General features: G+C 52.2%; 1 protein-coding gene across 3 annotated transcripts in view; it reads right to left on the bottom strand.

The window, feature by feature from the left end:
• The window catches only part of plxna3 (plexin A3), a 136,831-nt gene that overhangs the window by 74,283 nt on the left and 35,986 nt on the right, over positions 1 to 26,562 (bottom strand). For all 3 annotated transcript variants that reach the window (XM_069184100.1, XM_069184106.1, XM_069184110.1), the window contains exons 4-5: positions 4,197 to 4,337; positions 317 to 417 (exon numbers count right to left, since the gene is read on the bottom strand). In XM_069184100.1, the coding sequence (XP_069040201.1) occupies positions 317 to 417; positions 4,197 to 4,337 (242 nt within the window). The remainder of the gene's footprint in view (positions 1 to 316; positions 418 to 4,196; positions 4,338 to 26,562) is intronic.

The following is a 26,562-nucleotide window of genomic DNA, read 5'->3' as shown; positions in this document are numbered from 1 at the left end:
CCCCACTGTGGCAGCACAAACGGAGAACGTCTGGAACAGGACGCTCGTCGGGGTCTGTGGAAAGGGGCTGCCTATCACTGGGAGCTCCCCGGACACAAGCAGGGGTGACCGGCAGTGGGCTCTATCGCAGGCCAGCTGAGCGGAGCTTTGTCAAACAGGGAGGCTCTGCCCTGTAAATCAGCCTACGGGCCTACAGTAAAGGGACGATGGGAGCAGTTTATATCAACATTCAGCACAGGCGAGATGGGCAAAGGGCACTACGCCAACCGCAACAGCACGCGGCAGACCGGAGAGGAGGGGCCCTCTGGGCACGTACTTGTTGTGCAGGACACACCAGCCGCAGTGCGGGTCTCCGGACCCCAGGCAGGCCCGGCAGGACCGGTACTGGCCACAGCTCTCCACTGGAACCCGGGTCACCTGCAAGACAAGATCGGCAGGGTGAGCCGAAGGTCACCCGCAGAGGTCGCCCGCCCGCCTGTCCGCGCTGTGTGGCGCAGCGGAAGGCTTTGTAGCGCGTGCTGATGGAATCCAGCGTACAGGGTCTGAAGCTCACGGAAACCTCTTTTCTTCCACGACCGTTCGGGGTTTTCCAGGTGCATGCAGCGAGCGCGCTCTCGAGCTGGCGTTAGCGTTAGGGTTTGGGTTAGGCTCGGGGCTAGGGGCAAGGGTCACAGGGAGGTCACAGGGGTCAGCATTAGCACCGTGCGTCAGAGATCGCGTGGGCGCTCACTCGAACCTGCCTGATCCCCTCTTTCAACAAGCAGAACCCCACACCGACCCTGTGCTCCTGTGGGTTAGGAGAGGAAGTGAATCAGGGAAAGTCACCCTGCTGGATGTTCCTCATCATTTCTAACATAACGTGAAAAAAATAACAGAAAAAAAAGTCAACTGGGTATGCCGTTTTGCCATGTTGCGGTTATTTCGGAAAGACACAGTCCTGGGTTTGACAATTTGAGAAACAAGAACACCTCCGTGCTTTGGGGTTTCGGGGTCAGGCAGCACTAATTAATTTGACTGACACTTTTGAACAGCAGGAGCTGCATTCATTCACACAGCAGGGGAGCAGGTCTGAGTGAAATACCACATGGGGTTAGAACCTGCGGCCTTCTGCTCTGGACATCACTACCCTTACCCGCTATTCCATGCTGCTACCCAGAACATACTGCTTTACACCCAGGATTGTAGGGGTCTGGGACGATCTACCCAGCCATGTTGTTGAAGATTTCAAGAAACAGGATGAAATGCTTAGATCAACTAATAAGCAGGTTAGGCGACCCCAATGAGGCCTTCTCTTGTGCGAAGGCTTTCTTCTGTTCTTATGGGGTGTATTCCAGTACAAGACTCTAAACAGTGGAGGGTGTCGGTTTTCAAGCTCGTGAGACAGCCTGGGCCTGTGAGCTGGCCCAGGTTGCTCGCTGACTGAAGTCTGCTCACTCATACAAGAACAATTCCCACGCAGGTCCTCTCTCGGTATTCCTGAAGGACGCCTCCAGGAGAGTTACACAGATCTACAGGCATTCTTCCTTCCAGTCCTGCACAATCTCCTCGCATGACTGGCCAGACCTGCGGAGACCAGCGCGTCTGCGTGCTCATTCACTCCTGTCTGGACTAAACTCTTTCACCGTTGAGTGCCAGAAAACCGTTAGTGCTGTTTTGCCTTCCTCCACAAGACAAAAAGACCGGAACAAACAGCTGCAGCAACTCCACTGTGGCAGAAAAGGCGCGATCATGTATGTGGGGGGGCTGAAACTTCCACAAAGATACAGAGGTTTGAGCGCGGCGGAGGCAGGTGAGAATCAAAGCGCCGAGCTGCAGCAGCGATGCCGAGAGCTGTCACTCCCGGCGGTGTCAGCAGCGGAGTCAGGCGGCGGGTGGGCGAGGTGCTGCTCAGCTGAGCCCCGACGCGAATTTATTTCTGCAACGTGCCGGGCCCGTGAAACGCGCTTTTTATAGTCCTTTCCCCGAGCTGCTGCCTGCTCCCGGCTCCGCAACCTGCCGGGAGGGAGAGTTTTCAAAGGAGCCGAACGCACCGAGTGGCGGAGGTTTAATAATAGTCGCTCAGGCGGCTGCCCCTCCTCCGATCTCTGGATCGCCGGGATCTCAAGCTGTGGCTGCTCTCTTCTGGTTTTGCCAACTTAGAAAGTTCAGCTTGCAAACGGATTTCGCATCGTGTTGGCACACTGGATGGGCAGGTGGATTGCAAAGCAAGAGCCTCTGTTGTCCAGGTGTGCAAATTCTTGTGAGTACATATTCAGCGTGTTGTCTTACGTTTGGCCTGATTCCTACTCCATTGGAGCTGTGCCCGAAAATAAAAACATGAAACACTCATCAATCCCAGACCTCAGGGGAAAGGATGACATTCTTCAATTATTAAATAAAATAAGTCCATATTACTTGTTTGCATAGCAAAACGGTGTCAGAATCTTGATGCCCAATATCCTCCTAATTCAATCCAACAGGAAGCGTAGTGAATTAACACATTTAAACTCATGTGTTGGAAATACTCATTTTTGCTAATCCACAGAACCACCATAAAAAATGAAAGATGTCTAAAACTGATCTTAATTACCATTTGCTGAGCTGACAGTGTGTTCGACAAGCTTAGAAGAGGTGTCAAAGACTGATAAACAGCATTACTCTGAATCCACTAGCGAGCCACACTGCTCCAGATGTGTCCTGATCTAACTGCGGCAGGCCAGGACTACACTCACGCCTGCACCTGCAGCCACTGAAATATTTAGGCTCATCTCTCCCCAGCCTGTCCTTCTTGTCCTTTAATAATTCACGGATCTCTACTTTACAGTTCAGCAAAGCCAGAGGACAGAAGCATGGAGCTCTCTCATCCAGTGGGCTCCCACACAGACGGCCATCTTTCAGGGCTCGGGGATGGGGGGGGACCCCAGCTTCAGACTGGGAGCTGGGGCTGACACTATGCTGGGCTGAAATTAGGCTCCTCATTGGAAGACGATTCAATACTACCCTCTGCACAGTTAAACATACATCTTACACATTTTCATCGTGTGTGACTCTTATGTATCTGTCTCGGACGCCGATGACCCAATTTCCTTATTTGTCCGTCTAAATGGTGAGGATTTCTTAGCGCTGCTCACTTGTTGATTTGCTAATGGATTCACGTCGTGTTAAACGTATTGTGTATTGTTAAGCTTTTCACCTCTCGGCACGGCAAGCTTCCCATCTGGGTTGATAAAGGAAGTGAGCACGTCCCGTGCAGCTGGTGGACTACAACAGACCCACACAGGTCCTGCTGGTGGAAGTAGATGTTTTTTTTTTGCTGCCTATAGTATAATTCCACTGAGGCACGTTGTTCCCTGAGAGAGACAAATCAAATGAGGTTCCTTGGATTTGTTGGCTCTTGTCCATTCCTACCATCTACTACGCCTCTGCTGCTGACAGGGTCCGCTATGAAGAAGGATCAGGACTGTTGCACGCTGCTGCTGTGAAGGTAGACTCCACTACGCAGGAGCGCAGCTGGCCAAGCTCTCCGGTGCGCTTCTCCCAGCCTGGAGTCAGGACACTTGGACAGAAACCCACAACCTGACACAAAGGGGTCCCAGTGCTCTCTGGCGTGATGCCATCTGGCAGAGGGAGGAGGCCTGCCCCAGGAGAACGAGGCAGTCTTCCCCCCAGTGGGAAGCAGTGGGAAGTAGAGGGGTGCCAAGTGATGAATGCTGGGAAAGAAGGGTTATTGTCCCATTTTTATACAGGGGCAGGAAGTTATGGAAGTTTACCCTTTGGGGTAAGGAAGCGCCTCCTGTTCTCAATCTTGAATGCACTCTGAAACCCAGACCAGAAGGCACCTCTTTATGCAAAGAGTTGTGGGAGTATGGAACAAGTTAGCCAACCATATTGTGGAAGGCAATGACCTGACTTCTTCCAAAAAACGGCTGGATGAGATCCTCAGATCACTTAGCTATTCAATGCTAAACTGGCCAGTTAGGCCAGAGGGTCTCCTCTCACCTGTAACCTGTCTTCTGTTGTTTTAAGAATCCTGGTGCACTTGGAACATAACTTCCTGTGTCTCTGTGTAAAACTGTCATGAATCATTACGAAGAAGAAAATAACATCCTTGAACATCATGCTGAAACCACAGCAGACTACAAAGGTACAGAAATCGAATGCTCAAGACTCAAGACTCGTCCCTCCCCCCCACAGCCCGTTCGTGATCGCTGCCGTACCTGTTTGTTGCTCAGCAGGTAGATGTACTGATAGTCGGGGCTGAAGACCATGTCGCGCAGAATGGGGCTGCCCTCCACAACGGGCACCGTCTCGTACAGCAGGGCATTCTGGGCCGGAGGGGGAATGTCATCCACTCGGATCTGCAACAGAAACAGGGCAGAGGCTCAGAAGGAGAGACGGGGACAGAGACAGACCACGAGGACACAGAGGACAGGAATGTTGAGCAGAGCTTATTTTACAAGTCCCAGGCAATTCATTTCCTTCTAGTAAAGAGTACACAGTTAAATGATCCGTGTCTTTGATTGTTATTGTTATATATTTTCTGAAAACAGCTCTTTGCTTTCCCATCATTATCCAAGGAGATCTAATTATGAATATGGAGCACCACACAAGCATTTAAAGTGATATTAATGATTCCTGGGTTCTTTTTCATTTACCGCTCTCTCTTCTCATGAAGTATGGGATCAGCGATGACCAGTCAGGCTCAGCCTGATCTGCTACCAAGACTGGGGGAGGGGAGGAGGGCAGACAACAGTGCACGCTCTCCTCTCTGGGACCCTAGTTTCACTTAAACTCCCCAGCACCCGCAAACTCAGAGGGGCCCCCAGCTCTGCACAGCCAAACCAGCTAGCAGACTGGGGACCCGAGGAGGACAGGGCACCGTGCACAAGGCACAGTAACCAGGTGTGCAAGGACAGGGGACTGTGCACAACACGCTAACCAGGTGAGCGAGGACAGGGCACCGTGCACAAGGCACAGTAACCAGGTGTGCGAGGACAGGGGACTGTGTACAAGGCACAGTAACCAGGTGTGCGAGGACAGGGGACTGTGCACAAGGCACAGTAACCAGATGTGCAAGGACAGGGGACTGTGCACAACACGCTAACCAGGTGTGCGAGGACAGGGCACCGTGCACTTCACATGCTGACCAGGTGTGCGAGGACAGGGCACCGTGCACTTCACATGCTGACCAGGTGTGCGAGGACAGGGCACCGTGCACTTCACATGCTGACCAGGTGTGCGAGGACAGGGCACCGTGCACTTCACATGCTGACCAGGTGTGCGAGGACAGGGCACCGTGCACTTCACATGCTAACCAGGTGTGCGAGGACAGGGCACCGTGCACAAGGCACAGTAACCAGGTGTGCGAGGACAGGGTACTGTGCACAACGCACTCTAACCAGGCATCTGAGGACAGGGTACCGTGTGCAATGCGTGTTAGCTGTTTAAAGACAAAACATATCGTGCTTCTAGCCTCGACATCACTAAAACCACTCGTTTCACAAAACGCCCTGATAAATCCAAAGCTCGGCTGTTGACCTAGTAAAAAATTCTCAAAGTGCCATGAGAATAGCAAAGAGGGAGGTGGTGGTGGAGTGCGTGTGTGTTTTCCATTATATAACTTGAGAAAAAAGTGAAATAAGGCTTTAATATTTTAATGCCACTTATCTTATCCCCCCCCCTTCCATCTTCGCCCCCTCCACACAGTTTCTTGCACCGCAAAGTAGAGCATCGCGCCTACTTGGGAAAAACAATTTCTAAAAATGTAGGAAAAAAAGCGCGAGTCTTTGATGTGATCGGATATAAATAATGCGAGCGACTGACAGCCGCAGCCATGGCTTCAAAGCCTCCTCTCCCGCTGTCTTTTTCTGGGGAAAAGAGCGGAAAAAAAGATGGCAGCGTGCAGAGCCGCCCTAATCAGACGTGACGGAGATGTGACAGGGCCCGGGGAAGCAAGCAGGGAGGATCGAGGCGGGAAAAAGCCCCCCAAAATGGGGGACTTGAGGGCAGAAAAGTGGGGAGGACATGGAAGCAGATGCGAGGACAAGCAGCCCGGCGTCCCCCTGGACATCGGGACGGCCCCAAGTGACAGCCGCCGCTTGTCCACTAATTAGCCGCCTCCTCGTTGCCTGCGTCCGGCTAATTAGTGTTGATGAGGTGGTATCAATTAGGGAGAGACAGGTGTGCCCGGTGCCACGAGCAGCTGGGCAGGAAAGAGAGAGAGAGAGAGAGAGGGATGTGCTGGAGGAGGGAGAGATGGAGGGATGGAGCAGGGAGAGAGAGAGGGATGGAGAGAGTAGGGAGGGATGGAGCAGGGGACAATGCCAGAAGAGAGCTGGGAGGGATGGAAGGAGAGACAGGGTGACTGGGGACAGTGGAAACAAGCAGTGCTGGATCTCTCTCTACCTGCTCTGCAGCCCCTTACTGACGGGACACTTCTTTGCTTGTTCACCATATCTAACCTCCACATTGCACACTAATATCTTACTGCTTGGCTGCTTCCCCAGTATTGAATCCTCCATAGCAAAACCAGTAGCCTTGACAGAGAGATCAGGGTCTTTGAGGGTAATCTGTCTTAAAAAAAAGATTGGAGCCAATTCTCCATAGAGTCACGCTATACACAAAAAACAGAACAGGCCTTCTACCATATGGGGCCTGACGCAGACGATCTTCTAAGAAAATTTAGAAAGGCATGCTGTTGGGAAAAAATAGGCAATTTCTTGCAGGTGCTCATATTAATATGGCAGGATTCTGCAGACCGGGCTCTGTTTTGTTTTCACCCTGAGATCCTGCCTCGTGGCGGAAGGCGTCCTGCCGTGTCCCTTTACCTGCCTTTACCTGCTGTGTCTTCTGCCAGCAAAACAAAGAAAATGAACTCGAATGAAAACGCAGATGAACGAAACTAGCTTCCATCCATATGGCCGAATTCCACACGGACGCTTCCGCTTCATTACCAGCCTCAGAAACTCAGTACACGGAGCGCAGAGGGGAGCCGCCAGGACGCGCCGCCGCCCCTTCAGAGCGCTTCGCTCCAGAGCGAACGCAGCGCCCCACTTTCTCAAAGCAAACATGCGACTTTCCAGAGCCAGCCTGGCGAGAGGCTACCCAGGTGTGACAGGAAGACGGGAAAAAGCAAACAACGAACCGAATCCCACCCCCAGTCAAAAGACAGTTTAGGAATCTTCCACGGATTGAATCTGGAGATTGAAAAACTGGAGCACATTCCGGACTGGAGCGGAGAAAGTCACCCAGGGCGTTTCCAATCCTCTGGGATCACCTTAGCCCAGTTTCCTGATCTCTCAAATCAGCGCTCTTGTGCGCTGTAACGTGGTGTCTTTTTAATTTGGGCTCCCAGATTGAAGAGGAAGCGTGTGAAGTTCAGAACGCTTCCCGGCCCTGCGGAGAGCTGACCCCCTTGGCAACATCACAGGGCTGGAATGAAGGTCGTCGGAACGGAGATGAATGTTTTACCTCCCGTCTCCCTCGGCGACCAGGTGACGCAGCACCTGGCCGGGCCTGCTGGGACGTCCTTGCCCTGCTGCTGCTCAGCGAGAATCAGAGCGGTCAGGCCCTGCAGCAGGAAGGCCAGGCCAGGGCCACAGTGTGTCCAGAAGGGGTGCTCACTGCAGCGGAGCTGTGCCTGTGTTCACCACAGGAAGCTCTAAACTTGGGGTCCCTCCTGCAGCAGCCCTAATCGAGCAAAACTGTCCTTTCACCCCTCCCCGTAGGTCCAGACATGACCTGACCCCCCGCTATTCACCCGGGGGTCATGCTGGGATTAATGCAACCGTGTTCCCATCAGAGCAGCTCAGTGTGTAAAGTACAGATCCACACTTGTACTGTGCTTTACCACACTAGCGCAGTATAACACTAGTGCTCACTGGAAGCACAGTACTGCACAGCACCACGCCTGGAATACCACAGTCTCGTGCAGGACAGCAGGGACCAACAGGGAGGAGGAAAAGGTGTCGAATATCTCACTGCACGAGCTCCCACCTACAGGACGGGCTGACAGCGCTCCTCCACAAATATTCTGAGCAGGACAGACGGTCCTGTGAGGCGAAGGCGCCAGCGTCGCTTGCAGGGCCCTGAGAAACCGGCGACACGCGCACCCAGAGGCCAGACAAGGTACACAAGTAAATAAATGAATTAAAAAAAGAGGGAACAAATGTATGGGAAAAATGAGAGGGGGAAAGCCATAAATCAGGGACTCTCCTGCCAGCCGGAGAGGGATGGATCGTCCGCCGAGCGGAGAGCGGCCCCATTTATCAGCACGCTCCTGGCCCGCACACTCCGGACAGAAATGAGCCTTTTAGGGCCGAAGCCGAACCGGCGTGCTCCTGGGCAGACAGGCGGGGTCAGCAGGATGGCCCAGGATGAGCCTGGCTTCTTCGGAGGGACCACCGGGCTGTAAAACACACAGCCATCACTCAACACCCCCCCTCTCCACACCCGGCCACGGCTCAACCAGCCCGCTCTCCTAACGCAAGCAAATAAGCAATATTTATACCGCCCACCCTGTAAATCGCCTCCCAGGAAGATTTACGGCACGCGATGCCTCACAGCCCATCTTGTTCTCCCATTAGGGACAAGAAAAAAAAAAGACAAAAGAGGTATAAATCTGTGCGACAGTAAGTGTCCTGTAGAAGAGGTGCCAATATAATTACCACCAGCAACGCCAGGACAGAAAGAGGGCTGTGTTATCCACGCAGACTACTTATCCATTTCCTTGAGTTCTGCAAAAGCAGGATAACCCAGCTTCTGTCAGGAAGCAGGTGGATGAGGGTCTTGGATCAATGCCAAACAGTACCAGCTACCTATTACCTGTCAAATGACCTACCAAGCAGGCGAAAACGGGCCAGATGTACAAGAAAATCACCAACTTATTCAAGAGGAACTTAAGGACACACTGCAGAAGTCCGCAGTGTCCTCGAGCCTGGTCACCATGCTGGACATCAGCTTGGAAATTCTGTTTTTTTGCGAAAACATTGGCCACCTACTGGTCCACCAACACCAACCACTTCATTCAAATCGTTTTTGATCTATAGTCTCAATTACTCCAGACCGTGGAGGTTAAAGGATATCGCATAAGGAAAGAAGCAGTAAGAAACCTTTAAGTTGTGGGATTGCGCTTGATATAACATCATGCGGTTCGCAGTGAAACCAGAAATGGATCATCAATAGAGACGCAATTTCTTACTCTGCACTTTTACAACACTGTTTTACGCACTTGCACAAAAAATGTTCGGAAAACCAAAACAATAGCTCCGGGTCAGTGCTAGCAGGTGTTGTTGTTTGTTTGGCAGAATTAAGCTATGGTATAAATGCAGGATGTTCCCAGAGGCAGCTGCAAGAGACCGTTACAGCGGAGAGAATAATTCTGGGGAAGAGGGCAGAACCTCCATTTTTCCAGGAAGAGACGGTGCGATTGATCGCAGGAGAGGGAGAAAGAGTGGGATCCATACTGGAGCTGAAGACGGGCTTCGTGGAGAAGCTGTCCAGACTGCGGCACAGCCTGGGTCTCGGACAGCTCCCACAGGGGTGCAGAAGCCCAGAAATCACGGAACGGGCTGAAGAACAGATCTTTCAACAAGTCCCTGGAAGTGAGTGCAAAGCCATAGAATCTCTATTATCAGTAAAGCCATGTTAGATATCTCTGGGTGTGGCTGTGATTCAAGTCAAATTATCCTTGAGCTTGACCCATACCCAAGAGCACTAGGATAAGGGGATAAATACCATTCTAGATCATGTATTTCTGAACTTTTTACATTTTTTCCACCCTGTGAAGTGCAAGCTTATTTTTACATATACAATGAATTTAAAAATACGATTCTGGCTCGAAAAACAAAGGCCGATTTGAACTAATCCTCCAAATCTGGACACACTTTGCCCTTTCAGATTTCGGAATTTCAAATTCTAGCTGCAGACTCTCACGAGAGCAATGTTCATCTGCAGAACCGATCCTGAACCTGAGAAGAGGCACTCAAGGATCCGCCTTCCTGCCTGCTAAAAAAACCCACAGTGCAAATCTTTCCCGTGACAAACAATGGGGTTTACTGCAGGAAGCGCGGACAAAACACAGCACTTAACCTCATGCTTCCAAACGCCACCCTCGTCAGCTCTCCCAGGGAAGTACTTCTCTATAGCTCTTCAAATAAAACATCTGGCAGAGAGATTCTGCCAAGAAGGATCATTTATTCCCCATTTCCACCAGCAGCAGACAGGTGCCCAGGACTCCACAAAGCCCGCCTGCGTGTATTATATGCCCGTTTGTGTGCTGAAGGCAGTCCGCTGCTCATTTAAGCTTGAAACCTCGGGCTTTTGAAACCAGAAGGTCAGGCCACTCGAACCGCGAGCAGCTGTGGAGATCACCCCCCCTTGAGAGAGGGCAGACAGCACAGGCCCTCACCCGAACAAACGCCACGCCGGGCCTAATTCAATTAGCCCCTCATCCCGTTTCAGGGGGATCAGCCTAAAAGCATTAGCAGCCCAGCAGCCCCGACGGGCCGCGGTCTCTCCGTGCCGACCGCGCCACACGGTCTGTTCCAGCTCTTTTGAAACTGCCCCCAGCACCCCCCTGACCACCCCTTAAGCCCTTCACTCTCCAAACCGCCAAATCTGCTAAAAGCACAGGCGGTGACCTCTGACCCCGACCTCAGCGTTGACCCCTGACTCACTCCCAGCAGATGCGGAGCAGCCGTGCGAGGCCGTGGTGAGCGAGAGTATGCAGGCCCAGCTGGATGTCCTTACACACTCCAGAGGTGGGCGGCTGTTAGCTAAACTCACACCAGGGGCTCTGCTGGCTGTTAATAACAGTGCCAGGTCTCCGTGTCCGAGTGTGGGGTGCCTCTTACTCCAGGTGCTACACCCCAGTCCACCCTCATCACTGCTGGGGTTCACAGAACACAGAGCGTCTGACTATTCAGAATTTAAAAAAAGTCACTAGTTCTGTGCCTACAGACCTTCCCCTTCCCATCACATTCATGAGCATCTGCGTTTTTACCTGCTTTAATCCCTGAGGGGCCAGACCATAACTCTGCCCAAACCCAAACTCTCCGACTTGGCGTTTGCAGTTTTGTGAAAAAAATGCTTTTAATGCTTTTTCGAAAGACACTACGTAAAACCCACTTGATGCTTCCGGGTTGGCCCGAGAACTGCGCAGAGGGGAGATCCAGCTGCCCCAGAAATCTGCCATCCGAAGGTTTTCTGAACAAGCTGGTTTCTCAGTAATGGCATACTTACAGATCTCGATGAAGCACGGGGGAAGCAACCGGGCGTGAAGTTTTTGTGGTTTGTCATTGCTTGTGTGCGTCCCCATATCGCTGCAGTTTCCAGAGCAAATGTGCTCAGACACGGATATCTCAATGCATGTCAGATACACCAAGGCTCTGCTTCATCAGCGCATTTGTGACCACCCTGCTGCACAATGGAGCACAGTTCTAGAATGCAGCAGCTTTCCAGCTTCTCTTTAAATCAACCAAAGACTTGAAAACTATTCAAATGGCCCAGGTTAAGCCAATGATGAGCTCAGCTGCACACACTAACTCTCCACAATAATGGTGTCAGGACCCAAAACAACTCCTTATTATCTCAAGCTTTGGAAAACTCACAACCTTGTTGAACTAGATGCCGTAGCAGTCGATCATGTCTTCCAGCTACAATGTTAGTCTCTCCTATCCACAGAGGCCCCAGCACCAGGAGAGATGAAGGCTGTGTGCTTATTCTCCGAGTGGAGCACAAGTGGCTCTCCTGGTCCAGCCCAGGTGGGTTTTCCTGGTACTCCACAGGGCGTGAGGACTCTCTGGGGTCACAGTGAAGACCCTCGTCCTGCACTCCCTGCACAGAGCTTCAGATCCTTATTGATCGGCACATGCAAGCTGGCTGGGATTTCACTGGCCTGGTATGTGCTCGCAGGTGGAATAACAGCTTGGCTGGGCTTGGATTTTTAGCCATCAAGTCCCAGATGCTCTCCGGAATGAGATCGGATAGCCCACACCTGGATCCACAGAGAGAGGAACCTGTCTGCTCCATCCCAGACGAGCAGAATTCGGAACACACCCGACCCCAAGAGCGCACAGGCCTTTTTAAATTCTCTTTTTTTGGTCCCCCAGTGACTACGTTACGCGAGAAGAAATGTGAGATACAAAGTGAGCTGGCGTTCGTTACAATAAAAGGTTGATCAAAATTTAAGGACTGCTCGAAGAGCATGCTAAAGCAACTGTCAGAACAACCCGTCTCACTGTTCTGTCAACTGAGCAATTACCAGGAAAATACCAACCGCCCCCTGCTGAACACTGCTGAACACTGGGATCAAGAAGCGAAGGCTCCCGATTCCCTGTTTGCAGTTTTACAGTACGATTCAGACAAGGGGAGTAGGATTAAATGAGGAAGCCTGAACAGCAGCAACAGTAAAGAGAACGGAAGGTTTCAGCTTAGCCTCTGTTCGTTTCTGAAAATAGGGAAGTGTGGCAGGGAAAGAAATCCAGCCATTTTCGTTCAGGCTGCTAATATTTCTTGGTGAGACATAGGAGGAGCATGCAGACTCCACACAGAAGGTTCCCCAGTCTGGAATCACACCGAGAGCTGGGGGGAAGCTACAAGCCCTTCTCCACGCCAACGACACTGGGAAACTCTGTACCTCACTGCAAGGCGATGCTCAAGAGCGGCCTGTTGCGTAGGGGTGGTCTTTTAGGGCCCTGATTCACTTGGCAGCAATCACTGGCCCCCAGGAGCCCGCAGTCGGGCCCCAGACGTGAACGTGGACGTGAACTTCACTGGAGCTGACGAAGACAGAGGATACCAGGCGAGCGAGGCCCCATAGCGCTGTGCTCTTGGCCCCCCCCTCAAGGGGGGGAGGCAGCAGCCCAGTCAGGCTCTGCTGCTGCTCAGGTGCTGGGCAGAAGCCAAGGTGCTGTCAGCGCGCTCTCGGACAAATTTCAAAAGCAGATCAGGAGGCAGACACTCACAGCTCCCAGGGGCTCCGGCAGGATCCCTGTAAAAGTGTTGAACTTCATCAACCATCCCTGAGAGACACCCCCTCCTTCTCCCTGGCCAATTAACCCCTCGCCTGCCAGCCAGGCTCAAACCCCACCGAGCCTGCCACAACACTTCGGCAGGAAATTAATTAGGCAGGAAATGGCTTGTCGATTTTCCGCGTCCGCGTGCTGGAAAAACACCCGAACGGCCAGCGTGTGCTGGGTAAGGGCCACTGGTGTTGGGGGGCCCAGCTTGCTCTCCATGAGACACACAGGCAAGGAGAGAGAAGCTGAGAGAAGCAAGTCGAGCCTGAGTTTTAATTCCTTCCTTCCTCCACCCTTTTCCCCCTCCAGAAAGAGGAGGCGACAAGAACAAAAATCAATCAGTCTGGGCTCCGTACAGGACCCGGTGGGACTCGGCACACCAGTCACTCGCAATCGCTCTCATTACTGCGCCCCACGCTTCCTTCTCCCCTGGGAGCGCCTGCATCTGGGGGTCCTGTCTGATTCCAGCTCCCCAACAGAAACCTGCTCTCACACAGGCTACAGAATTGCTTTTCCTTCACACAGATGCAGCAAGAGAGCCAGAAAAGCTTTTATTATTCTTGTATATGGACTTTCTTACCCCACGGCAGGAGGAGACTGTAATGGGTACACAAGTGGAAAAGATGCAGATGAGTATGGAAAGCCGAGAACAGGCGGCACTTCTTTACCCAAAGGGTTGTGGGGGAGTGGAACAAGCCGACCAACTAAAACGTTGAAGACAATAACCTGGTTTCAATCAAAAAGCAACTGGGTGGGATCCTCAGATCAATAAACTAATAACAACCAAATAGATTAGATGGGCTTAATGGTCTCCTCTTGTTCGCAGGTATTATTTTTGACGAATAGGAAAATGTCCAGGCACAAGACGCACTCACTGCTTTTTCACCTAAGCAGCTCACCCAGCTGTTTCCAGAAGCAATGTGACCAGCGAGGTTGTTTAAAGCTGCAGGGTTATGATGGATGTACGCAGTCATGGGCTCAGCATCTCAGACAGTCAATAAAGCAGCAACAGAAGCAGTTTCCAAAGACGGGGCCCCTCCCGAACCCCGCTCCAACCTGCCGCCTGCCAAGGCCACCTCTGCTTGGCGGTAGGGTCAAGTCCGCCAGGTCTCGGCGGCGGAGCTAGTGTTAAAACACAGAAACGAGCAGCCCCTGACAAACCCATTAACCGGGCTCCGAGCCTGAAAGAATGCAGTCGTCCTTTGGAGGAAAGGAAAAAAAACTTTCTCCTCCTCTTTCTCTCTGCCAAACGCGGGGGGATTGTATTACCGGGCTGGGATTCCTCACAGCCGGGCTGCCGAGACCAGACGAGGCTGGGAATTCTCCCGTCTCGCCCCCCATCCACCCCCCTACTCCGAGGGTGAGTGCAGTTCACCTGCTGTCGGGTCCCCAGAGAGTCGGGGCAACGTTTATTACCCAGAACAAAGCAAACTCGCGAACCCACCCCCTGCAACCAGGATTAGTGGCCATCTGGGGCTCTTCCGGGGCTGGAACCCCAGCTCTCTGCCTGCTTCAAGCACTGACCCCTGATAAGAACATCACCGCTATAAAGTTTACAAACGAAAGGGGGCTATTTGGGCCAAATAGCACATCTGTCTTTTCCTCATTCGCCTCATTGAACCCAGGAGCTCATCCACATGAAGGGCATCAGCCTCAGCAACATGGCCCAAACAGTTCCATGCTCCCACAACCCTGTGAGTAAAGTAATGGCTCCTCTTCTGGATTTGAAATACCCACCTTCCCTGCACGGATGACTTGCAAACTCAGCTGGGTATTGAGCCCTATATATTAATCAGCTCGGCTTTTTCTGAGTTATACACACCCCTGTCCCACATCGCAACAGCACACCAACAAGTCTCTCCACCTGCCTTGAAAAGCATCTTCTCCCGTTACATGTTGGTGTAACGCGAAGCGGTTCTAAATTTCGTAAATCTCTCGAGATGTGCACAAGCATGCTAAAGGATTTCAAGATGTAGTACGTCGACGTGCATGTGTGTAAACGATGATTCAATTCTAGCTTAAAAGAGAAACAGACTGGCCAAACTGCCCGACCAAACTTTCCGTTTGAAATGAGCCCCTCCTTCAGCCTCTCGGTGGTAGGTAGATATTTTAAAAGTATTTACTTTATTCCTTTAACAATATCATTTAGATAAATACTTCATTTACTGGACAGTGGGGGGGGAGGAGGAAGGATGAGAATGAGGCAGCTGTAGTTAATCCTCATTAAAAAAAAACGTTCACTTTTGAAGAACATCACATTGGAATTCTGGGAGGTTAGGCTTTGCTGGATCACATTCCCTACTGAGGGGGCTCGTTCGGATCTGCCCCGCCCCCTCCAGGGAAGGAAGCAAAGGTGGGGCACCGATCTCATGGCCAGTCTGCAGCGAGCTCTCCATCCAGAGCGCGCCAAGACACCTCCTGAGCTACTGCACACTGGGCGCCAGGCATGGAGGTGAGGACTGTCCACGCAAAACCGCAGACGAGACTCAAAACCCCACTGCCCCCCCTACCGGGGGGGACACAGGGACACAGGCCTGGGCGTCCTGAGCTCCACGTGAGCATCTTGCGATTCGCACTCATCTTGGAATTTATGACCTTGGCGTCGCTATTAAAAAGAAAAAAAACTCTCCACGCGCAAGCTCATATATATGTGCTTGACCTGAATTGGGTTTTGTGCGCTAAATTATTCCATCTGAGCCATCTGGAGGGCTGCGATCTAATTCCGCCCTCTCTCCAAAGAGCTGGCCGCGGCTCGGCGTGCTCTGCAGCAGGGGGGCCAGGAGAGGCTGTGGTCAAGGATCAAGACCCGCAGCCCAGTCCCCTTCGCCGCCCAGGTCGGACCCGCGCCCGTCTGGTCAGCGTCGGGGGTTGGACTTCCAGATGCCAGCGCTTTCTGCCCACAAGACCCACAGTCGGCGCCGTTCCCAGAGGCCATCCGCGCTCCGAGCCTTGGAGGAGCACACCTCAGCCCCAGAGGCGTCTGGGATGGGGAGGCCGATGGCCAGACTTAAATCCAGGCCTCTCCGTGCACACCCCTATCAGCAGGACCGCTCAGGACGCGGTCAGGGGGGCCAGGCAGCCTTCAGATCTCGTCTGCGGTCAAGCAGGGGGCTCGGTGCGCCCTGAAAGCTGTGTATCGGGGCCTCTGTGCAGCCAGGCCCAGCCCTCTCCCGAGAGATCCAGTCTCCCGCAGGCGACCTCACTGCAGCACTTAACGCCGGCGTGAACCGGGGTCTGGAGATGAGAGCGGATCAATCCGTGCTGGAATACTGAAGTGCTGCTATTGAAAATGAGCTGTGCTCAATAACAGCCGAGGCAGCAGGACGGAGGTCCGAGCCCGCGGAGGTGCCGGAGAGGACCCCCCGCCTCGCGCTCCAACCCTGGCGTCACCAGCAGAACCCACGGAGTCGGAGTCTCCCTTTGAGGACGCCCGCTCAAAAGCGAAAGCGCCCCTCCCAGCTCCGTGGGCAGCGCGGGGGGGGGGTGGAGATCTGAAGCTTTGCGGGGATCGTCAGCCGGGCTGTTTTCACAACACGCAGCTCGATCAATACACCCCCCTCGGCGCTCAGGAGAGACAGCTGTTCCCGAGCTCCGAGCTCAGAGAATCGGGAGGCAACAATGGGATTTCAGACAGCCGATTCCCCGGTTATTCCCTGCTCCCATCCCTGTGTGTATCTTCATCATCCGAGTTTCCCCCCTTCTCTTCTGAAGGTGGGGAGGCAGGCTCCTTTCAAAAAATGCATTCTGTCCCTGGACTATCCATTACAAGCGGTGTGATTATGATTAATTAATTAATTTGGCAGCTGCTTTTATTGAATGCCTCTTGAATTTGGATCTGTTTACACAGCTGGGTATTTTCTGACAAAGTACTATGCTGAAAGGTGTAACAGCAGTGCCCCAAATAGGATTTGAACCTGCAACCTACCCGGTGTGGGGCCAGAACCCTCAGAACTGCACCACACTGCTGCTTCCAATAAGGCAACACTGGTGTTGGGGCGTCATCTGTGGGTGGGACCCCGAGTTCACATCATGATCATTATCCTTGGGCAAACTTGGGTTTTCACAAAGAGGGTTTTCGTTTCGCATAAAAGCTAGGATTTGGCTGACTGTGCACCTTTCAGAATCTGAATTATGAGCACTGGCTTCCAGCTAACGACAGGGAGCAATTACTGCAAGCTAGTAAGTACACTGTGACCAGTCACTGCTGGGCAACAATGTCACGTCTAGATCACCAAACCGTTCATAAGATTATTAATTCCTTGCATTATCGTAGCAATTTCCATCCTAAAGCACTTCATACATAGAAGGGGACCCATTTAATTCACCAATGAAATGCAGCCCCATCTGGGCAACGCACAGCGCCCATTCTGCACCAGCAGCCCCCCTGCTCAGCAGATCAGGGGGAGGAGTGAGAAAAGGCGTCACCAATTGAACTGGGGGGAGGACTGTTCTTTAGTTTACCCCTCTTTTGCAGAAAACATAGATAACACTGCAAAGAGCCAGGCCATTACTGCCCAGTGACACACGCAGGGCTCCCTCAGGGCTCCACCTGGAAGCCTTTAGTGTTCTCCCAGGGCTCTCCTCCCCAGAGTCCTCCCGGGCCGGAGTGAGGTCTGACCTTTTGTGTGGCCTTGCACATTGCCAGGCTCGTGCCTCGCGGGGGGGTCTCGTTATAAATTCCCTTGTATGTATAAATAGCATTAAAAACCAGAGCTAGGGGCAGGGCAGTTCTGCTGTAGGCGGCCAGGTTCAATTCTGCGCTCTGTGTGGAGTTTGCATGTTCCAGCCACATCCAGGACCGGTGCACCAGAGACTTAGCTTAGGAAGTAAGCACGTTTTCTAAACTTGGGTGAGTTTCTCCTGCTCGGTTTATGTTCGCGTTTATATTTTGTGCTGGGCCAATATCTTTATCCAGCTCGTCTCGCATGGGCACCCATTTACACATTTATTTTAGTGGTGCACCTTCTTCGTCGGGGGTACGACTGCGGTGTCACCCCTGGGATGGGAACCCACCGCCCTGCAGTTCCGAGTCCTGAACCCTGGCCACAAGGCAGGTCAGCGGGCCCACGCAGGGCCGGGGAAGTGTCCGAACCCACGGCGGACCCCTGCCGAGGTGGGCGTTCCGAGAAGAGACTCGGAACGAGCAATTAAGAAAAGCTGCTGACAACAGCCCCCCAGCTAATGTCTTCAGGACGAGCCGGGAATGACAAGGGACTGCGCACAGGAGTGAGGAGACACGTGCCAACATGAACGGAGGTGAATTCTGTACTCGAGCAGAGCCTGTCTGGGCTGAAGGAGAAAGCGAGGGGCTGGTGTCAAGCAAGCGAATGCGGACCCTGCCGAGAGAGCAGGCGTGTGTGGTGATTATCACCCTGCCACAGGAGCTGAGAACAGCCCAGTCTGTGCCCTTGACAAGATCAGCCTGCGGGTCCCACACCTCCGGCGCGTGAACTCATAATCGCCTTCCGAGAACACGGATCTACACCTGTGGCAGCTCTGAGAACCGCTGTGACAGCGCCACGGCGTCGAGGCGAGTTTCCCCCCCCCATCGGCAGCCCGCAGAAGCACACCACCCACAGCAATATCATTAAGGGCGGAGCGCTGGCTCTGCGGCTGAGGATCTGCTCCTGTGGCTGGGAGGCTGCCGGTTCGAATCCCACGGCCGGCCCCTGAGCAAGGCCCTTAACCCCAGCTGCTCCAGGGGTGCCCTACAAATGGCTGACCCTGCACTCTGACCCCCAGCTTCTCTCCCTGCCTGTGTGTCTCATGGAGAGCAAGCTGGGGTCTGCGAAAAGACAGATTCTTAATGCAAGAAATTGTATAGGGCCAATTAAGTGATCTTAAAGTGATCTCTTATCAACAACAGCAGCATTCGTACCAGTGCTAACGCTGAATACACCTCATGGACTGAAAGAAAATCCTATCACTATTGTATCGAACAATTGTACTGAAAGGTAGTGATGATATCCTATTTAACACAGTAGTGTAGTATATTGTTTCTAAGCCAAAGGCAGTGATGGAAGAGTATCTTGCTTAGCCTAACTATCCTGGCTCAGGGAACTTGCTGGCCTTTTATTTTTCCATAATTTAAACCTCTCGGATTCAGCAAACAACTCCCTATGCCCCTGTGCTGTCCTTTGGGCCCAAAAAGACATTCCTGATTTTGTCTATTTAAAGAGTACCACTTGCTTCTGCCTCAGATCGAACCTTCCTGTCACAAACGCACTGGAAGTGCACTATAAGGGGAAACAGGCTCTCAGTCTCACAGGTGCTAATTGGAGCCCCTCACCTGCGCCTGTACACAGTGTTTTGGAAACTACAGCAGGCGTCTTGTTTCATTCTGCACTTGTAGCTCTCCCTAATGTGTTGCTTGCTCTTACCGATTACTGGTGGGGTTTGTTCCTGGACAGATCTCTCTCTCTCTCTGCCTTAGCAGCTAATTAATGTAATTAGCAGAAGACACGTCTGTAAAGCTTAATTGAGGCTGAAGCCACAGAACAGGCCTGCCTTAGACGTCCGCCCATGCAGTTCAGCTGCTCGGTCTGGAGGGCAAGTTAGTTAATAAACAAACAGACCAACAGATGGAACACAACTCCTGTCTTAACACATGGCTGTGATAGCCGGGGTTTTTTTTCCTCATATTCTGTGTGTGCACAGACCTCGACACACGACAAGAGGAAGACGCCTGTAAATCCCCAAGAGCTGAGGGTTTAGTTCCAGTGAGTTCTTGAGAACGAGAACACCGATTGCATAGCAGTTTAATCCATGTCAGGTTTTACCTGCTGCAGGTAAACAATCCAACGTCACGAATTACTGAAAATAATGACTGGGCGATACAACTCACCGGCGCTTTCTCCACACACACCCCAAAGCACCGTACAGCAGCCGCGCGCGCAACAGATAAACAGAATCAAAAAGACAGAGGGGAAAACAGCCCAGCAAAACTACCCCACCAGGCCCTCTCTTTGCTTGAGGCAACAGGGCGCGATGAGAGAGTGGTAAGACAAGCCTAAAAGCCTCCTCTGTCTTATCTCCTTGCGCCTTCCTGGTGTGAGCACGGCCCACCGAGGAGCTGGAGCTGTGACCACACTGTCCTGGCAAAGAGAAACGAGCAGACCCTCTTCCCAGAACCCCCCACAGAGATCCACACTGAACTGCAGGGGTTGTACTCCTCACAGCTGAGCCCGTTTCAGAACTTGCGTCAGCTGTCTGTCGGGGCTGCAGTTAAGTGCAATATGCAATTTCTCTCCTGTTTTTAAAGTACATTTCTAGCCCCCTTCCCCACACAGACACTTGGGGCTCTTTCTCAGCCCCACAGGGGGCAGGTGGGGGCAGGGTGCCGGGGAGACGTCTGCCCCCGGGGCAGGAGGAGACCTCTGTGTTTCTCTCCTCAAGCTCCCTGTCCTATGCCACCCCGCCCCCCCAACTCCTTCTGAAAGACATGATGCGCCTGGACATCCCCAGAAAACCCCAGCCCCCCCAGCCACGTTGCCCGTCGTGCCCAAATCAATTAAGGCCACGCTGAGCTGAGGGGGCGCATGGCACAGTAGGTGGGGAGGGATGGGTGCAGCACAATGCAGCAGGCAGTACAGCAGTCTTCTGCTTCTTCTCACTGTCACTCAATACAACTACTCATTGAACATGCACGCTACTGTCTGTAACACGGCTGGGTTGTGGGTTATACGGCTAACCAAGTCCTTGATGATTAATTAATCAAATCATTATTGGATGCTGCATATTGGTGGTGGTGGAGGGGATCCCCATTACCTGTAAAGCGCTTTGAGTGGAGTGTCCAAAAAAGCACTATATAAGTGTAAGCAATTATTATTATTATTGTAAATCGAGGGCAGGGATAATGGAGAGGCTGTGCACCAGGGAGGGGGGGCGGTGGAACAGGCCCCACTCATTGTAACTTGCCCCAGGCCCCCTGAGATGAGGTCTTGTTTTAATTGATGGTCCTAGGCTGATCATTCAGTTTATCTTCCGCATGAAGGACCCCATTCAAAATCAGTCTGCTGTGTGGAGTATTATAACTTCTCAGAAAGCACAGATCAGACACGGAGGACAGCAGACCAATCGAACTAGATCCTAAGACCTCACCCAGCTGTTGAGTGAAAAGCCAGGGTATCGGCTTCAACAACATGGATGGGCAGCTTGTTCCACATTCCCACATTTCCCTATATGAAGTGGCTCCTGTTCTCGGTTTAAAATGTGCTTCCCTGCAGTTTCTGCTTGAAATCCCTGGTTCATGTTTCACTGTTGATCCTCCAGAAGTTCACTGGGTTGAATCTGCCAGTGCCCTAGAGAATGTTGAACATTAATGTTTCTGTTAATGTAGTTTCATAAAGCATGGCTTCTACGTCAATACTAAGGTGTTTATTAAAAGCTGTGCGGCAAGTCTGGGAAAGCTACACATATAGGTGGAGGTATGAACTATTATCTGATTTGATTAAGAATCACTTATTGGCCAAGGAATCTACTCTGGAGTACGTTCTACATAAAGAAAGAAGCTGTTCAAGTAATGGAGCAGTAGCATGTTCCTGAGGGAAGTTTATGAAACCAGTGGTAATCTGGGTGGATCAGCAATCTCTCCTGCCCACGTCTATGCTCTGGAAGTGTACAATTGTGTAGAGTGCGAGAGAATGCTGTGCCTTTCCACCGCACTCTAGTATGAGGTTGTGGTGTAGCCCAGCAACATGATCACGTCAATTATTTTAATAACGGTCATTTAAACAACTGGCTGATTGGTCCACAGTGGACCACACCAAAATGGCCAGGCTGTTGCATCCTCTTCGAAAAGGGTGCTGGGCAAAAACATTCTTTGCACCAAATTCAAAAATGTCATTTCCAGTTCACGCTCGAGAATACTGGATATTAGGTCATCTGCTTGCAACGTATACCACTACCATTTCTGCGGTCTAGATGCTTCACAAATGCCTAATTCCATCAAAAACGTGACACAGAGCCAGCTTCCTATCAGTGTTTTGTTTTGTGCACATAGGGGTTGTCTTCCAGATTAAGCCCAGCAAGCCTTCCTCTTCCCAGGCTGCCAACTGCCAGGAAACTCCCAGGCTTTAAGGCCTAATCCCTAGCAACATGCCAGTGCCAGACGCCGTTTCTGGGTGATCCCCATTGGCTTTCCCAAGGCAACAGGAAAAAAAAATCCCCAACCATTTTAATCACATAGCAAGCCGAAGTGTTAGAATGAGACGCTAAAAGAGGCAGAAGGGGGTATATTCCATGGGGAAATGGCAGACTTACAATTGCCTCTCTCCCCTCCTGGGGAAGCAAAACAACAATTTGATTAGCTCTCCGCACAGTGGCAGAGACAGAGGATCGCGGAAGCCATTGTGTCATTTTTAAAAGCATTTTTTTGCTTTTTCTCTCGCACCCACATCCCCCCCGACAAAGTTAGTACTTGTGAGGTCATCGCTCTAGATAGGTGGCAGACGGTGGCGCCAGTAGCTTCTGGCAAGCCGTGCCCAGGCAACGCATTTTCAGCTGCTCGACAGAACTGCTGGCGGTGGCGGAGACACGACTTCTCAGTGCTAAACAGGGGAAAACAGCCCTGCGCAAATCAATACCATCGATTAAGCCATTTCCAAAACCCTTGATTTTAATTGGCCCGGGATTTACTGCCACTACACGCTCCGGCCTGGAGCATCCCCCAGGGAAGGTGCCTACAGCGTCCTGGGCGTGCCCAAACCCAGACTGGAAATGGCAGCTGATGCGTCGCTACCGAAGGAGAAAATCCGTCAGATCATGGCAGACGCAGGTGAGCAGATTCAAACGGAGGAACACGTTGGGCTATAGGCGATGGGTTCGCCTCTCCCAGCCCCCACTTTGATTTGATCCCGGTCACTCACGGGCTCTGGGTACGCACAGAGGTGCTCCCAGGACAGCAGTACAGTCCCAGAGTTCCCTGCCTCCTAGGTTTCAGACAGGGGGGTGGCGTCACTTCAGTATCTGGCTCAGTGCATTGACCGCTGTTGCACAGATAAACCAGCTCTTGACAAAGACAGGCTTCCTGACCTTCACATTAATTAAAGCGATTTGTGTAAAATCTGGGTTCAACACGGCTGGAGGCTTTCTGGAGACATCTGGGCATTTTGGAGTCAGGCTTAGAACAGAATAGTTTAAGGTCTTTGGGGAAATGTATAAGGAAACGTTTACATTTAATGGGAGTGGAAGCTCATCTACTGTGCAAGCTTTCTTTAGTGCCTCAGATCCCTAAGACTGCAGCCTGGCATTTATATATATATTTTTTGTTGTTGTGAACTAATTTTCCAAATGTTTTCTCAGTGAGGAGAAAGAAGACTGAAAGTTGACGAAAGTGGGCTAGATGTCAGAGGAAACGACAGATGTCTGAAAGTAATACTAAATAATTTAGATGTGGGAAAACTAGAATGATAATTACATTTAATATCCTGCTGTGCAGTCTAGCCTGTCAAGCAGCAGATACTACAAGTGGCCCTGTTACTGGAAACAAAGACAAACTGAGCCCCTGAACACACTGCAGGCCAGCACACTGACCCTGAGCTCCTGAACACACTGCAGGCCAGCACTGACACTGAGCCCCTGAACACACTGCACCCTAGCACCCTGACACTGAGCCCCTGAACACACTGGAGGCCAGCACCCAGACACTGAGCCCCTGAACTCGCTGCAGGCCAGCACCCAGACACTGAGCCCCTGAACACGCTGCAGGCCAGCACCCAGACACTGAGCCCCTGAACACGCTGGCTGTCTTGCTGTGTCCTTTCCTTCTCATCTGTTTTCCCTTTCTGTTTAACTGGTCCCCTCCTGCTCGTTCCAGCCGCTCAATGGAGTTTCCAGACACGGGAGGGTCTCTCGCCCTCACTTCATAAAACCGCGGAGGGGGAGAGGGGACTCGGGGGGCGGGGGCCCGCGAACATCTCCGGCATGAGGAGGCCAGATGGCCGCAGGGCCACGGCTTCTGGAAGGGGGCGCGAAACGGAAGCGCCCCAGAAGCGCAGGAGAAGCAGATACTCCCAGAGCCAGGCCGAAGAACCGCGGGGCCACAGAGGGCTCCCCGCAGCAGAGATGAACTTCTCATTTTTCCTTCCAGGGCAGTTTTAATAGACGAGTCTCTCAGGCGGCGGCTGAATTTTACTACCTGTACACCCGTAAAGCGATCGGACATCTGTGCTCCAGAGCGGGGAGGGCAGTGCTGAGGTCCAGCCGCCCCCTGGCAGGGGGCCACAGTTCAGGCAGTGCAAGTACCAGCTGCCAGAGGTCTGTTTGTTTTTTTGACACTGCTGGAGTTTGTTTTAGAAATGAAATAAGTCGCTGGGATCTAAGCCCTTGCGTGCGTAGATGGTGCTTTGCATCCCGGAGGGATTCCAGAGCACTTTTCACATCGGGAGGGATCCGCTTCATGCCCCGCGGATGTGCAGCCCAGCTGGCTGATGTCGTTCGCGGCGGAGCACAGGCAGAGGGCCGTGGCAGCACGTCGCCGGTCCACTCGGATCGGCTACCCTGGGCAGGGCCGACCGTCCAAGCCCAGAGGGGAAACCGGCCAGAACGCTCCCACTCCGACGAGCAGAGCTGAAGGAGCTGTGAAGGCCTTCTACAGCACCGTGTCACCCCTGAGGAACTTCTGGAGAGAAGAGCGCCACCTACTGGTCCACTTACAGCAGCAACCTAGTTTTCCCTGGAGGTCTCCCATTCCAGGACTGACCAGATCCCGCCCGGCTGAGCCTCATAGATCAGACCAGAAGCTGCGACAAATCCATCCAAGGTGGGGTACAGGAGAACTGTACTGCACACAAGGGGATTTTAGAACCTGTTTCTCAACTGCGGTAAACAAGGTGCAGAACTGCCACAGAACCCGTCTGAGTACCAAGCCCGCAGCAGCAGACTTGTGGGATTGGATTGAAGGAGCTTGTGCCCATCTCTGCAAAAACGCTGTGGGAAGCAATGCTGGCGATCACAGCCTGCGAGACGGAGAGGCTGCCGTCCAGTCTTCTGCCCAGCTTAGTCTGAAACCCTGCAGTTATTCCAGCCCTTGTCTGCCGGCGTGTGAACAATATTTCCTTCCTACAGCGCCGCGGCTTCTCTGCTGTTCTGCACAGTGAGAAAGTCTGACCTACGTGTTAATGCTTCTCTCCTAACCTGAGGATCTGAAGTAAAAGGGTTCATTGTTTTAATTCTTCCAAGCTTAAGTCTCTCTTTTTTTTCTCCTGACACCACACTGTGAAGTTTTTCCTTTTTCTTCCAGTTCTACAGAATGCGACAGAACAAAGGCTCTTTCATTTGAGTCTGCTATCGCCATAAAATCAGTCTGAAATCTACTCAACAGCACTTGAGAAATATATGTAAGTATTCACGACCCACAGCTAGGTGACAAACAGACAGACCTCTGTGCCTGACCACTGCGGTTCAGCGGGGCTCTCCTGTGGGCTTTCTGAAGTCCAACAATAAACCTGTATTGGCGAGGAAACCCTTTCAACAGTGGGGTTCTGTTTTACTCCACCTGCCTGGCACATGTCCTTCAAGTGCCTATGAAACAAAGTAATCCAGGAATCAGGAGAGGAGCTTCTGAAGTCAGCAAGTACCTCCCCTCAATGACTAAACAGGAAATAAAATGCTCAAAAAGCACGCAAAGGCCAACCAAATATTGGAACACGGAGCTAAAAACTGTAGATTTTAAATCAAATGAGGTTGTGTTAAGATTGCACAACGCCCTAGTACAATCTCATTTAGAATATGGGGTACAGTTGTGGTCACCATGTTACAGAGTAGAGATCGCTGCAGGGCACTCCATCCAGATCTATGCTGAGAGCTGGGAGAGTTCTATGCTGACAGGCAGAAATAATTGAACCTTTTTTAGTTCCGAAAATAAAACCAAGATGGGAGCTGGTACTCCTAATAAAAATCCTCCAAGGTGCCAACAGACTCAAGCTAGCGGACTCCACAGTAGAACAGGAACCAGAGGACAGGAGACAGGAGTGGAAACTAGGCTGAAAACTGAGAGCACTGAAAACCGAGAAGAGGGGGGGGGCACTTCTTTACGCAAAGGGTTGTGGGAGCGTGGATCAAGCTGCCCAGCCACGCTGCTGAAGCCGATATCCCCTGGTTTCTTTTATGAACCACCGGAACAGGACCTGCCAACCGGTTAGCGGCTAGCGAGAACGGCCTCCCCTCGCTGGCAAACCGCTCCTTCCTTCTTGAAAAACGAAGACAAAGGAAAACCGAGCCAGGGTCTATTTTTAAAGCAGAGCTTCGGGAAGAGGGAGTCCAGAGCTTTTCGGCTCATCGCCACGGTTCTGGAGGGCAGCCAGGTTTTCAGGAGCCGGTCCCAGTACAGAAACGGGGATGGGGGGGTGTAGGGCTGTTTGCACCGGGCCGTTGGTCCGGGGGAGCTACACCATGAGCCAGCACCGCGCCGGCTTTGAAGAGGGAGCCAGAGCCGGGGAAGAATGTGCCGCCAGAGCCAGAGGGAATCTGCAGCGGTAGCAGAAGCACAGATTAAAAAACAACCGCGCCATTCCCCTCCTTCTTCCTCAAGAGCGGCGTCTGCTTCCAGTTAATTGGCCCGCGC

The sequence above is a fragment of the Lepisosteus oculatus genome, chromosome 2 (genome assembly GCF_040954835.1).
Source record: "Lepisosteus oculatus isolate fLepOcu1 chromosome 2, fLepOcu1.hap2, whole genome shotgun sequence".
Taxonomy (NCBI): Eukaryota; Metazoa; Chordata; class Actinopteri; order Semionotiformes; family Lepisosteidae; genus Lepisosteus; species Lepisosteus oculatus.
The sequence above is the reverse complement of the archived record's forward strand: the minus strand, read 5'-3'. Positions and strand labels throughout refer to the sequence as shown.